At 33.3% G+C, this 15,702-nt stretch overlaps 1 protein-coding gene across 2 annotated transcripts in view; it reads right to left on the reverse strand.

Annotated features, from left to right (window-relative positions):
- LRBA (LPS-responsive vesicle trafficking, beach and anchor containing) overlaps nt 1–15,702 on the reverse strand; it is a 497,077-nt gene that overhangs the window by 330,293 nt on the left and 151,082 nt on the right. For both annotated transcript variants that reach the window (XM_004685322.2, XM_012726881.1), the window contains exon 34: nt 15,235–15,299. In XM_004685322.2, coding sequence (XP_004685379.1) covers nt 15,235–15,299 — 65 coding nt within the window. The remainder of the gene's footprint in view (nt 1–15,234; nt 15,300–15,702) is intronic.

The raw sequence follows: 15,702 nt of genomic DNA on the forward strand, positions 1-15,702 counted from the left end.
CCTCCGGGGCAGGCGGGAATCGAACTCATGCGGAAGCGGCTTTAGATTCTCAGTGCTGTGCTTTAACCTGCTGCGCCACCAGGGAGGGCCAGTAGCCATCATTTAACAGGGTACTAATTAGGACTAAATAGAAATAGTAAGGTAAATGATAGGTTCCATGAGACTCTAGAACATTCATGGATCTTCTTCCTACCTAGTAGTTGTTTCTTCACTATTCCTTTCGCTACAGCTTACTTTCTAAATTTAGGGTTCTAAAACTCAGCTCAATGCCCTTTCCTCTATCTAAATGATATCTTCCCTGCTGTGGTCTTTAAATCTTACCAAGTGCTTCAGATTCCTAAGTTTCTATCACAAACACCACTCTCTTAGTTCCCATAGTCAACTGCACAAGTGAAACTGACTATGGGGAGTGTTGAATGTATATTCACCAGGACTCTGACTTCTACCTATCCCACTGATAATCACTCTCTGCCTACCTATACTTTTTAATTTTTTTTTTAACTATAATAAAGAGCACCTAAGACCACTTACATAAACACTAGGATTAAGCAAATTAATCTTTTCCTCACCTCCAGAACCAACCCATGAAAGCAAGTTCTGCTGCTCTTAACTCTTCAATATGTCTATGCATCTCCACCAAAATTGTTATCACCTAAGCCTAAGCCAACAAAGGACTAAAATTTTCATGAGTATCTTCATTTACTTACTCACTTACATTTTTTACTCCATACACTGATCCTATCACAATTTATTCTTTTAAAAACATAATTCATGGTTTGAGGGAAACCATATTGACATGCAAAAGAATAAATTGTACACGGTTACACCATATACAAAAATCAACTCAAAATAGATTAAAAATAAATATAATACATATAACTACAGGGGTCCTCCCTGGTGGCACAACAGGTTAAAGAGCAGCTCTGTAAAGCTTGATGCAACTGCTTCACGGCGAGTCTGATTCACGATCAGGAGGGGTGACCCTCATGGTGCAGCAGACCTCCTGTCTCACCCACTGTTCCCCTCAGCAGTGTACTTTGTGGATCTGCCTATTCTGCTCCCTCTGTTCACTCTGTTTCTGGTGAATCCTCTCACTGTCCCTACACCACTAGCCTGTTCCCCAGTTCTACATGTATAAATAAATAAACCTTTAAAAAATATTTATAACTTAAAACCTAAAATGACAAATAAGGGGAAAGCTTCATGGCCTTTGATTTGGTAATGAGTTCCTGGATATAAAAGCAAGAACAAGGAAACAGTTAAATTGAACTACATCCAAATTTTACATTACTGTGCATTCAAAGATATTACTGACAAAGTAAAAAAGCAATTCACAAAATGGGAAATATTTGCAAATCTAATACCTGATAAGGAGTTAATATCACAATATAAAAAGAACTTACAACTCAAAAAAAAAAAAAGAGAGAGAAAGAAAGAAAAAGAGAGAAAAAGAAGGTTCCAAACGGGCAAAGTACTGAATAGATTTTTCTCATAGAAAATATATCACAGATCAAGAAGCACAGAAAAAAAAGAAGAAAGCTGAACATCATTAATGATTAGGGAAATACAAATTGTTTAAAAAAAAAAGAGACCACCTTTTGCCAACTACTTTGCTGTCAAAATACTATTCTCGATATTAGTTTTGGCAGGATGGCAATGTAGACATGTACAACTTTGAAGGGAAACAATGGAGAACGGTCTCAAAAAAAAAAAAAACTGAAATATGATCCATAATGCACTTGGCTCTACATGGGACAAACCCCTACAGTTCCACTTTTAGAATTACAGTCAGAAGAATTGAAACCAGGAGATGGCAACTACACAGGGAAGGACAGAATTGTACTTCTAGTGATATAATTAATGCAATGTTCACAGATAATTTTAATGATACGTATCTGAAAATTATGTTACTTCAACTCTAAATATTTTAAATCAGAGACTAGCAACATCATTGACAATAACCAAAAGGTAGAAGCAACCTAGTGTGCAGTGGATGAGTGGATTAAAAAAGTGGCATATATATAAATACACACATCCGTACATATATACATATAGAAAGAAAAGAGGCAGAGAAGAACATCAGTCTTAAAAAAGAAAGAAATTCTGGCATGAACTTTGAAGGCATATGCTACATGAAACATTGTATGATTTCACACTTCTGAGGAATCTAAAGCAACCATACACACAGAGACAAAAAGTGGAATGGTGGTTGCTAGAGGTTAAGGGTGAGGAAATAAGGAATTATGTGTTGGATACAGATTTTCAATTATATACACTGAAATGAGGTAATGAAATGAATGATGGCCATGAATGCACAATAATATTAATGTCACTAAACATATCTTAAAACAGGTTGGGGAGATTTTATGTTATGTGTATTTTATCACAGTTTAAAATACATTAATTACAATTTGAAAAACCGTACTTGGTAAAATAGCACCGTCAAAAAAAAAAAAAGTAAGTTATATGAAGCTTCTTTGCTTAATTCTTACTGAACAATATCAAACCCAAATTCCTTACCACAGATTATAAGGCACCTAAGCGATAAGAAACATGAATACCTCTACATTTCCAAAACCTTACTCATTTTCTTTAGGCCAATCTAACCTTTTATTTCAGTAGCACACAATCATTCTTTCCTCCACATCTTTCTTTCATCTTACTATGTCTTCACCTTAAAATGTTATGACCTAGGCCCTCCCTGATGGCGCAGTGGGTTAAAACACAGCACTGAGAGTCTAAAGCCACTTCCGCATGAGTTCGGTTCCCGCCTGCCCCGGAGGTGACCACATGGCGCGGCAGACCTCTCCTGACCCGGCCGCTGCTCCCCTCAGCAGTGTAACTTCATGGATCTGCCTGTTCTGCTCCCCACTCTGTCCCTGGTGAATCATCTCACCCTCCGCATCTCCAGCCTCTACCACAGTTCTGTATGTACAAATAAATAAAAATCTTTTAAAAAAAAGAAAAAAAAATGTCATGACCTAGACCTCACATTGGTTGGCTACTTCTCTTCATTCAAGATTAATGTCTCTTACTCATAACTCTAAACAATCCACGTTGCCCCCCCCATAAGCATTTCCCACTTTACTCTTTATTAACTCGCTATCTAATTATATTATTTGCTCATTTACTTATTATTTGTTTTGTCCTCTACAACAGTAGAGGCTTATTCTTAACTATATCTTTTTTTTTTTTAAGATTTATTTATTTATGGATACAGAACTGGGTACAGGCCAGAGGTACAGGGACTGTGAGAGGATTCACCACACACAAAGCAGGAGCAGAACAGGCAGACAGACAAAGCACACTGCTGAGGGGAGCAGCGGGTGGGTCAGGAGAGGTCTACCATGCCATGTGGTCACCTCTGGGGCAGGCGGGGATCGAACTCATGAGCAAGTGGCTTTAGCTTCTTAGTGCTGTACTTTAACCCACTGAGCCACCAGAGAGGGGCCCATAACTGTATCTTACAACTCCAGAAAATGCCTGCACATACAATACAAACCATAAAAGGATACAAAAGTAATAATTTTAATGTTTTAAGGAATTTATTTAATTTTAACTGAGATACTATTTAGACATGCCTCCATCAGGATTTGCCACCACAGTGCAACCACCACCAAAAAGGCCACAATCCACTACCCTATTGTCCTTTGTGCTCTCTCCCCATTTGTTCTTATCCCTTCTCATTCTGGATGCTTTAGTTCCTTAGTTTTCATGGCTTAGTTTTTTTTTTTTTTTAAAGATTTATTTATTTGTGCATACAGAACTGGGATACAGGCCAGAGGCTCAGGGGCGGTGAAAGGCTTCACCAGAGACAGAGTGGGGAGCAGAACAGGCAGATCGACGAAGTACACTGCAGAGGGGAGCAGTGGGCGGGCCAGGAGAGGTCTGCCGCACTATGTGGATCTTCTCGGGGGAAGGCGGGAATCGAACTCATGCGGAAGCGGCTTTAGATTCTCAGTGCTGTGCTTTAACCCGCTGCATCACCAGGGAGGGCCTCATGGCTTAGTTTTTAAGCTTGTTTCTAGCTACTTAGTCTATTATTCTATATTCCACATATTAGTAATAGTATCCAGCATTTATCTTTCTCCCTCTGACTTACAAGAAGAATGATTTTTAAAAGGAGTTTCATCTCTCCCTGGTGGCAAAACAGGTTAGGCCAAAGCACTGTAAGCTAGCTGCAGCTGCTTCAGTGCAAGTTCAATTTCTGGCTCCAGTGGTGACCCATATGGTGCAGCAGACCTCACCTGTCACACCCGCTGCCCCACTCAGCAGTGTATTTCATCAATCTGCCTACTCTGCTCCCCATTCTGTCATTGGTGAATCCTCTCACTGCCCCTGCACCCTCTGGTCTATACTCCAGTTCTGTATGCATAAATAAATCTTTTTTTAAAAAAAAGTGAGTTTCAGGGCCCTCCCTGGTGGCGCAGCGGGTTAAAGCACTGCACTGAGAATCTAAAGCCACTTCCGCATGAGTTCAATTCCCGCCTGCCCTGGAAGTGACCACATGGTGTGGCAGACCTCTCCTGACCCGCCCGCTGCTCCCCTCAGCAGTGTACTTCGTCGATCTGCCTGTTCTGTTCCCCACTCTGTCTCTGGTGAAGCCTCTCACCGCCCCTGAGCCTCTGGCCTGTACCCCAGTTCTGTATGCACAAATAAATAAATCTTTAAAAAAAAAAAAAAGTGAGTTTCAAAATCATCTACCAATTATTGTCTGTCTTTTCTTAGCCTCCAAAAATCATAATTTTTATAAGATCAATTTCAATCAGCTTTATCTTTCAGAAATATACAATTCTGTCCTTAAAATATTCTGATTTTATGTCAAACTTACACTTCATGTTTACAATGTATAAGCATATTTTATACTGGTCTAATTAGTAACTTACAAATTACTATTGTACAAAATTCTATTCGATTGCTAGGTATAAAACTTTAGTCCAAGGAAGCATCCCTTACTTATTCCCCATTTTAATCAATCATAGCACCTAAGACATATTAAGATAGCCTATACTCAATCATTGTTTGATAAATGGCTAGTTTGTAGCAGTACTTCAAAGTAAATATTCCAAAGTATCTATATTTATCTAAGTAATTAAAAGCAAAACTGCAATTTTCTGGTGAAATATATAACTTTATCAAAAATTTAAGTATGAAACTTTTTCACTGGAAAATTAATATTACTGTGTAAACTTAAACAGGTATTATAAAATTTAATGAGGAGGTATACAAAATACTTAATATTGCTTCCAAAGAAGAAAAGATACCTTTCATAACTCCCATTTATTCAAGTTAGATATACAAATGTGAATTTCCTTCATTATGGAAAATATTTAAACGATTCACAAATTAATTTACATGTATCTAAATAAATACATTGATGATATATGGGGCCATATTTCCATCTATGTTTGTATCTCCTAAATATGTTTATTAAGCAGTATTTAGCAACTGTAGTTTTATCTAATAGTTGTGTAAACTATTCTTTCCAAAAATATAAAGTTTCAATTATAAGTAGTCTCAAAATAATAGGTTTATTGTAGATTTAATTTCTAAGTGCAAAGCACAAAATAATTCACATATTTTAATATTAAGAAGAAAAACTATGTATAATTTATACCTACAGTGCAAGGAGAAAAAAAAATGCTTATGTCAGCTTTAGGAAACAAACAGCCCTATCAAGTGGCCAGCTAGAAAAGATTCACACTAGAGGTTCAATAAATAACAGTAATGATGACAACCATCTCCCATAACTACATTACAGCCCATTGTCCACATCTGATTATACTAGTCTAGACCTTGGATAAGCACATACACACATTTTCACCAAGAGTTTTCCAATATTACGGCTGTTTCCTGGGCTTTCTGTGACCCCCATTACCAGCAACTGTCAGATTTTCTTTACTAAACATCTTCACCCCTACTAGCAAAGGAAAGGTACCAATCTTTTGCACCCTAACAACTGAAAATAAAGAAACAATGCTCTGAATTGGCAGCACTTCTATCATTGTAATTTCTTTAGAATTACAAAAAATAAATTATAAACCAAATCTTAAGAGGAAAACATGTTTATAGTATTACTTCAGTAATATCTACATTATTAACACCTCATTTCACATAATTCATCTTCACTTATTAACAGAAACTTTAATTTTACAATGCCTATAATTATCCAATTCTCCATGAATCTAACTTCCTGCTTATATCTCTCTCCCTCTCTCCGTCTCACACATATACATGACATATTCAATAACTTAAAATCACAAAAATCCGTAAACTGCTATTTCTGTATTCCAATCTGAAGCAAAGCTCTCAAAATTTTCTGTAATAGATGCAAAAGTTGTGACAGAATATTCAAGCCTGAAGACTCAGTAAGAATAGACTGTTGATCAACAAAAGAATATTTTTAAACAAAGTTACAAAAATTCTTTAACAGGATTCACTCATATTTAAAACCAATCAGATTTTTCTCATTTTAGAACTAGCCTAGGGAACAGTCCATCTTTTTTGGAAAACAATATCCTTACCCAAGCACAGCAGTCCATTTGTCCACTTGACTAAAACAGGAATGGAAATGGTAAACAACAGAAAATATTTCTTCCTGAAAACACAAGTGTTCATTGATATGTTTATTTCAAATGTATATTAATGTCATGGTCTACTTCAAACTATTTTTCCAAACTTATTTTGCACAATAACACTTACTTGAATATTTTAAAACAATAATTCACGGTAGGAGAAGCACAAGATTGAAGCAGAAAGACCAAAAAGAAGGTATGGTCTAATTGAAAAATATTCTCAGCATTAAGAAAAAAACTATTTTAAAAATTTTGTGTAGAATAAAGCAAAAACCACGAAGGAAATTATACAGTGTGCCCCAAATTTATGATTTGTTAAAGTAACTCTCACTTTCTACTTTCTGTAACTGTCTTTGCATTACTGTTACTAACCGTTTCTAGGCATTCATCCTTTCAGATGCTACTCTCACCACCTTTATTTAAAACTAAACATCTTCTGCCCTATACAGTTCCTTGTTTTCCCTCTCCAATTTAGCTTTCCCCACAGTACTTAGCACTTTATTTCTGACATAAACTTTTTAATTTTTTCATTTGCTATGACAACTGGAATTTCACCATGTAGAAAATAATTAGACTTATTCTGATAATCATTTCACTATATATACAAATAATCATTTTGGATAAACCTGAAACTAACATAAGCCAATCATACCTCAACTTAAAAAAATATATACTTTTTTATGGGACTGACAATGTCTACTCTATCCATTGAGGAATCCCCAAAGCTCAGAACCACACCAGTAAAAAACTGCATGCATAAACTATCTGAACAAATGAAGTGGACAATTCTATTTTCATTTAACTCTTATGAGTTTTTAGTTTTGTTTACTTTTTCTTCTACCAATAATTTGCCTTTCCTTTCTCCATACTCACTTTTACTTTATATAACCATCACATTTCTATATAAACTACTGTAGTTTAAGGAAATATATACAGATACATAATCACATTCTACAGGCATGTTCAAATCATACCACCTTTTTCTGACAGTTAAATATTTTGGTGTTAGTTAAAAAAAAAACAAAAAACAAACAAACAAACAAACCTACACTGCCAAGTATCTAGAGCCCTAAAGTCTAGTGCAATTTAATATTTTTAGTGATAAAAAGCACAATTTTAATACTTACCATTTTTGACACCAATCTAAACAAAATAATCCTAAGTAGTAACTACAGAAAAATCAAAGAAAGATCACAGTTTCCCATCAGCTTCAAAAAAAAAAAGTCACTTGAAAAGATGTATGAATTATAAACTGAGATGAAGCTAGGTGATTAAAGGTGAAAGGTAGGAATGAATATGTTAAACCAAAATGCATGAAGTATAAAGAAAAATAAATTTATCTTAATTGAAAGTCCTAGTCTTCTTGATAAAGCATTAAACCTTCAAAAAGCAATTAACACTGCTTTAAACAGTCCAATCTTTAACAGCAAATAGAAACACCTACTATTTCTAAACAACCCATACAAACCTCTACATCAACTCAATTCAGATAGAGCAAATAGAGATGGAAGTCCCTTTTCAAAAAATTTTTGTGACAATGATGTGATGATCCTATCAATTACAATATACAACTTAAGTTTTCCTTTGAAGTGCTTTAATACATTTATAATTTTTAATATTTGACAAGAAAATATATGCCTCTTTTAGAAACACTCCAGTTTTCAAGAAATAAACTACTTCAATTCAGATTTTGGTTAGTTCAGATAAGAACTTATCCTAGTCACATCATTTACTTAAGTGCAACAAATATCTTTGGTGTTCTATCAAAAAATAACCCAAGTAATAGATAAGGGGTTCAGAATTAAGGCAAATGTGTTTTGCCAGCTCTCTTTCCTGTGTTCCTTCTTTCTCCACATTTTCTCTTCTAATTCATTTTTCTTCTTACTCTAATGCAGACATTTACTAAGGATCAATGGTATTTACAAGGAGAAATAAAATATTCGCGTTGCCAAATGATCAGAATGCAAAAGTGCAACCTAAGCAACCAAATTTTGAAGAAACAGACAAGTGTATTACATACTAGAAACTTTGTCTCATATGAAGGTTATTTACATATTGATATACAAATCTGAGTTATTGCGATGGCAAGCAGATACCATTTATTTCCAGAAGATAATCAAGCAATGTCCCCAAAAGTGTATGGAATAATCTGTCCTTTCTATGCTTTTCAAGGGTAGGGTAAAGAAAAGAATTAAAACAGTACTATATGAGTAAAATCCTGGGAGACTGCAAGTTTTTTAAATGTATTTTTAGTAAATTAGTTACAAATTTATATTAAATAACCTGTAAATTAATTATTTCTGAAATAGCAAACTATGAGATCACAGTTGGTCAGGTTTACATAACAAGAAAAAAAGAAAAGATTGGTCTCTGCACTTGAAAGAATATCCCTTATTCTTATTGCCCCTGGAATTATATCCAGTAGTGGAACATTCCTACTTTGTTTCTTAATTTAAAATATAAATGTTCAAGGTTAAAAAATTAAATTTCTACATTTTGTTAACAAGATAGTTATTACTGAATCATAATTTTGTCCATGAATGTTTCAAGACATTTTAGGCTAAAACCCATTTACTTTTAAGGAAATACACATCAATTATACAGAACTATAGATAATAAGAAAAAAAACAGATGACTTAATTAATAAAATGTGTGGGATGACCAATCGATGTTTATCCACTGCATCACCCCTGCTAACAGAAGTCAGCAAACAAAATTATAAGACTCTACAATGTCTCATTGAGCCTTGATCATAGCTACCTAGAACATCAGAAGCTTAAAATGCTCTAAAAATACTTGTTGGATAGCTGAAGAATGGTGTCCTACAGGCATTATCTATTTCTGCTTGCAAAATAACAATATTGAGATACTAGATTTTTAAAGAAAATTCAATAAAAACAGTAATCATTGGAATAAGACAATAAAATATGAAATCCTAAACACCTTTTGAAATGAATAAAAACCTTTCAAAACTCACTGACATAAAAGAAATTCAATTTAAAAATATAAGCAACAATTCTGTGGAATTAGTTTAATTAGATAAATGTTAGTTAAAAATTATTTTAAGGTGAAGGGAAAAACAAATAATAGAAAAAGAACCAAGGATACACATAAGCGAAGTCTGATAAACACAACAATGTGGCCGCCACATCTGAACTCAGTGTAACAGTGAACCCTTAGTTTTTGTAAGAAAGAAAACGGCAAGGCAACTGTACTGACTGTACTGTTTTCTATTAATGGGATATAACAGCATCACTAATAGCCTAAAAAGAAAGCTTTAATATTCCTTAGAGAATTTTAAATTCTAAAGAAAGTTGTACCCTTCAGAAGGAATAAAATTTTTAATTTTTTAATTGATATGTATATTACATTATTGCTCTTTTATGTCCAGTACTTGCATACATAAAAAGTAAGTAGAGATGGTGATGATATGATTCATTGTATCATGAAATATCCACAAACATTATGATTCAGTAATAACAATGTTTTTGTTCACAAAATATAGAAATTTAGTTTTTTAAAATTGAACATGTCATGATAAACATATATTTTCTTTTGGCAAAATTTGTTAAAGAAATACCCTTAGATAATATCAATGACTGCAAATTACTTTATTCCTAGGAGAAAAATACTGTTCAAAAATATATGTTTACATGGAAAATATCAACAATTGAATGAAAAACTATCAAAACACTGTATTTATAAAGAAGATATCTTATAAATTAAACAGTAAGAGAAAGATTTTACTGAGCAACAATTAGTTATGTTTGACCTAAGTAATTGATTTGCTAATGATACCCATCAGATCTGATAAACCTTATGCAGTAGTCTCAGTCTGCAAAGGTCTTCATGTTATTTACACTAATAAAACATTAATCAAGGATCAAATTTATAGCAGCTACTCCATAAATGAGGTCACTGTAGGTCAAGCTTACATAACAAGAAAAAAAAAAAAAGGTTGATCTCTGCAGTTGAAAGAAAATCCCTTCTTACTTATTCTTCTTGCCCCTTTGATTAAGTCCAGTAGCAGAACATTCCAAACTACTTCACAAATACATGCATTCCTACATAAACTCATTTAACCTCAATGTACTGAATATTTATGAAAGGAAAGCCAAATGGACCAAGTAAGAAAAACAAATCTCTAAATTGGTCCTTTAAACTATATTCTGCCTTCTAAATATAGAGATGATAAAAAATTTCAGATAGTATCTACAATATTTTATTATTAATTTCATTTCTACAACAGCTTATTACAAATATTAATTTAAATAACAAAGGATAAGTACTTCCTATAGGCTACACAATGAAGGAAAAAGGATGTTTTCTGAGCACGGGAAGCTAACAAACTCAGAAAATAAGGTAAGCATAGGTAAGAAAGCAGAAAAGAGTGATTTTAAAACATGAACATAGATGATATAAAAACAAGTAAGTTATTCATATTGTTTCTGCAATAAGAAAAACTAACAACTGGTTACCCTAGATAGGATATTTGAGAGTAACATGAATTCATTTCTTAACAAGACATAGAAATAGCTTAATGTAAAATATGATATTATAAGATTCTACACATTGCTGGTTTTCTGGATATTTGAGAGTAAAGTGCAGTCCTAAAGAAGACATAGGAAAAAGCTAGGACAGACATTAGAACTGTCCCATATTTGAATGTGTTAATCAGATAACAGACTCACTAGCCATGATCAAAGGTTCCACCAAGATTTCTGGTCAATCATTGACTTACTTTGAAGATTTAGAGAAAGACAGGTGACCCTAAAGAGCCTAACAAAGCACAAAGAATTCTAAAATTTTAATACCAACATCAACAGTACCATACAAGACAAATCCTACAAATTAAGTCCAAGCAAGTAGCTTTTAATAATAGACAAACAAAATATAATTAAATAATCATAAAAAGAATTATATACCACAACCAAGTAAGAATTATCCCAGGAGTACAAAGCTGATTAAATATTACAAAATCAGTTTGCAAACTGGTGCAACCACTGTGGAAAACTGTGTGGAGGTTTCTCAAACTGCTAAAAATGGAGCATCCATATGATCCAGCAATTCCACTCCAAGAAATCTACCCAAAGGATACAAAAACAGTAATTCAAAAAGACTCCTGCACCCCTATGTTTATTGCTGCCATATTTACAATCAGGTGGATGTGGAATCAACCCAAATGCCCAAAAATACATGACTGGATCAAGAAGATGCGGTGTATACACATGATGGAATATTACTCAGCAATCAAAAAGATAAACTCATGTCACTTGCAGCAACATGGATGGAACTGGAAAAGATCATGCTTAGTGAAATAAGCCAGAAATAAAAAGAAAAATACTGGATGGTGGGCCCTCCCTGGTGGCACAGCGGGTTAAAGTACAGCACTTAGAATCTAAAGCCGCTTCCGCATGAGTTCAATTCCCACCTGCCCCGGAGGTGACCACATGGTGTGGCAGACCTCTCCTGACCCGCCCACTGCTCCCCTCAGCAGTGTACTTCGTCGATCTGCCTGTTCTGCTCCCCACCCTGTCTCTGGTGAAGTCTCTCACCACCCCTGAGCCTCTGGCCTATACCCCAGTTCTGTATGCACAAATAAATAAATCTTTTAAAAAAAAAAATACTGGATGGTTTCACTCATAGTAGGAGTGTAAGGGATCAGGAAATAAGTTAAATACACACACACACACATACATACATAATATATATACAGAGAGAGAGAAATTTAATAAAGTAAAAAAGAACATCAACTAACAACTATAAACCAGAGACATTCTATGGAGGAAGAGAAGCAAATAAGATCAAAACTGGGACTACAGTGATGGCACATGGGTGAAATGATGGTGGGAAATCCACAGGGATTACAACTGAGATGAAAAAATGTACTAAATAAAGAATAATGTAAAAAATGTATTTAAAAAATAAAAACTGGGGGAAATATCACAAAATCAATTAATATAATCCACCATATCAACAAGCTAAAAGGAAAAATCACATGATCACATCAATGAAAGCAAAAAATGCACTAAACAAAATCTAAAACCCATTCATGATTTTTTAAAAAAGCTCTCAGAAAATTTATAATATAAGGATTTCTCAACATTATAAACAACATTCATCAAAAAACCTGTAGCTGGTAGCATACTCAACAGTAAATGACATTAAATACTATCTCTGTAATATCAGGTACAAATTAAGGACTTTCCCCCTTATAGTTCCTTTTCAAATTTATACTAGAAGTTCTGGCTCAAGAATTAACAAAAGGAAATAAAAGAGATGGGAAAGCAAAACATAAAACTGCATTATTTCACAAGTAACAATAACTGTCTATGTAGGAAACCTGACAGAATAAACTACAGCAACAAAAAATGCTAGCTAGAACAAATAAGGAATTAAACCAAGTTTTCAGGAACACGTGTAATATACAAAAATCAACTGCTCACCTATACACAAACAATAAACATCAAAGATATCAATGACTAAATGTAACACCCATTAATAATCAATTCACAGCACATAGTAATAAATGATGACTGAATGAATAAACAAGGAAATGGAAGCTCACAGAAATAGAGGTACTGTTAAAGTAAACTTATGTATTACAGGTAACGAGAGCATGCATAATTAAACATACTTATACTTAAGTGAAACCTACATTAATCAAAATCAACTTTTATAGCAAATTTTCATTTAAAATGAACAAGAAAAAATCTGTTAATCAGGGTTTTGCATTATATAAAACACATAAATTTGACAATATTGCCATCTTTTTTTTTTTTTTTTAGTTAATTGGATTGCAGATTTTATTTTTTTAAGTGAAGTACCACTGTGTTACAACTTATGAATGACTGACAGCAAGACTCTACCTTCAGGTGTAATCATTGTCGCTGTCCAATCACCCAAGCACCTACTGAACTCGAACACAGTCCATTATGTTTCCCCCTTTTTCTCACCCTTTCCCCATAATCCCAGATACCACAGATCTCACTGCATCCTTTTCTATACATAAATGTCAAAATCATCCAGTGCTTCAGGATGGAAATTCAACTAAGAGGTTTTTCATTGCTCATTTTTGGTTTTTTAATAAATAAACATTAAAATTTTGATAAAGATAAAAATAAATTTTAGTCATTCACTTTGAAATATTTATTGATTGCATATCACTAGTTAGAATCAAAACTACAATTAAGATCTGTTTCTCACTTGGACCACTACAATGGCCTGGTTATTGCTCTTTGTTTTTCTCCAGTTTATCTTAAACATTTCTGCCAGGTATCATTCCAGAACCCAAATATCAAGGGCTTCCCAATGTCTTCAGATAAAAATTCCAACATTCTATCTTAGGTTTTTACAATCCAGATGCCCAATTCTATAATTCTAATACAACTAAACACACACACACAAACACTTTCTCACATTACAGAGTATTCAAATATTCCATTCCCTGCATTTAGAATGTATTTTACAAACATCCTCCAATTTATCCATAATCCCCAATTTTCGAATATCTAGATGGGTAATCCTACTCATCCTGAAAACTATCTGAAGAACCATGGTCCCTGAGGAAATTTTACCTAATTTTGCCATCCTGAATTATGAAATCTTTTTTTTGTGCTCAATCCTCCCTTAATAACCTGTATTCAAATACTTCTACAACAGAAATTAGCAAAAAGCAATATAATTACAGGTTTCTTTGCAATACTTGTTTGTGAACACCTATCACTATTTACTGAGTGTAAGAATTTTAGTAATACTTAATATCAAGCAAAGTTATCAACAATCTTTGTTCCCTTTTTTCAAAACATTAACAAGATGCTATACTCCCAATCCAAATTGTTTCTTTTCTACAGTGATAAAGTTGAGCCTCCCTACTGGCCAGAACACTGAAAAAACAGTCCTAAACAGTAATTATGTATAGAATGTCATCTACAATTGCAACCAATCACAATTTTTCATCTATAACTTAGGTCTAAAATTCAATTAATCCAAAATCAGCTGCCACGAACAATAAATGGTTCACTCATCAGTTCCTTGTTTTTTTCTTTAACTGTCTAAAATCTCCATCCCCCTTATATTTTTCCTTCATCACTGCTTTTTCTTTCCTTTTTATTCTCTATTAATACATTTTCTTCCACTGAATTCTTCTATCTCTATTTTTAAATGTAAGTCTTACTAAATTTTCCCCCTCTACAATTTCTCATGATATTACAACAGAAAACTAAATCTGTCCCCACTTTTAAGCCAGAACTGTGACTAAGAGAGGTAATATAAAAATCTTACTGTAATTTCTAGGTCTACAAATATAATAGAACTTTATAGGTAGCCCAAATAATTATGTTATATATGTTTAATTACTGGGTCTATAAATTTAATAGAACTTGATAGGTAGCCCTATCTGCTAAAAGAATCACCAGCTTTCTTTTGTCAAACTCAAGACTTACTTACGGAAAACTAAAGACAAGAACTTTATCATTAACATGTAACTATGAAGGAAATATAATTAATTATAGAAATATCTAGATGATTTTAAAGGTATTTTATTTGAGCTTTACTATATAACCTACAAAAAATAACCACAGCATCAAAAAATATCAATTACAATGGCACAAATACAAGAGAAAGTTAAATTATAAATGAATAAAATAAAATATATTACCTTCCTTCATTGACAAGCTCAATAAAAGCAAGGCCTGCATTCTTCTGAATAGAATTCTGCCACTCCTAAAATTAAAAAAAGCAAACTTAGCTGATCAAATTTTACTCAGTAGTGAAATTTAAAACATTATTTAAAACAAAAAAAAACAAAACAAAAAACCTGTATCAATTTCAAGTTATATCTCTTAAAGAAAAAAAATTTTGGAATATATTTGCCTACCCAATGTAGCCCAGGAACATATAATAGCTAGTTTTAAAAGGGAAATAGTAAGAAATAATTTGATTTTACACAAACTAAATAAGGCTCTCTATATACCCACTTTTACCCTACATCATTAAACTCCAAATTAACTAAAGTAGTTGAAAGAAAGGCAGCAAAGACAACTATGGACAAATATTTTTCATATTGTTTCTTCTAAAGCAGAGCTGTATTACCTCTCATGAAAAAAAACACCGAATAGCTAAAAAA

Source organism: Condylura cristata, unplaced genomic scaffold (assembly GCF_000260355.1).
Source record: "Condylura cristata isolate star-nosed mole 26May11 unplaced genomic scaffold, ConCri1.0 scaffold00018, whole genome shotgun sequence".
NCBI lineage: Eukaryota > Metazoa > Chordata > Mammalia > Eulipotyphla > Talpidae > Condylura > Condylura cristata.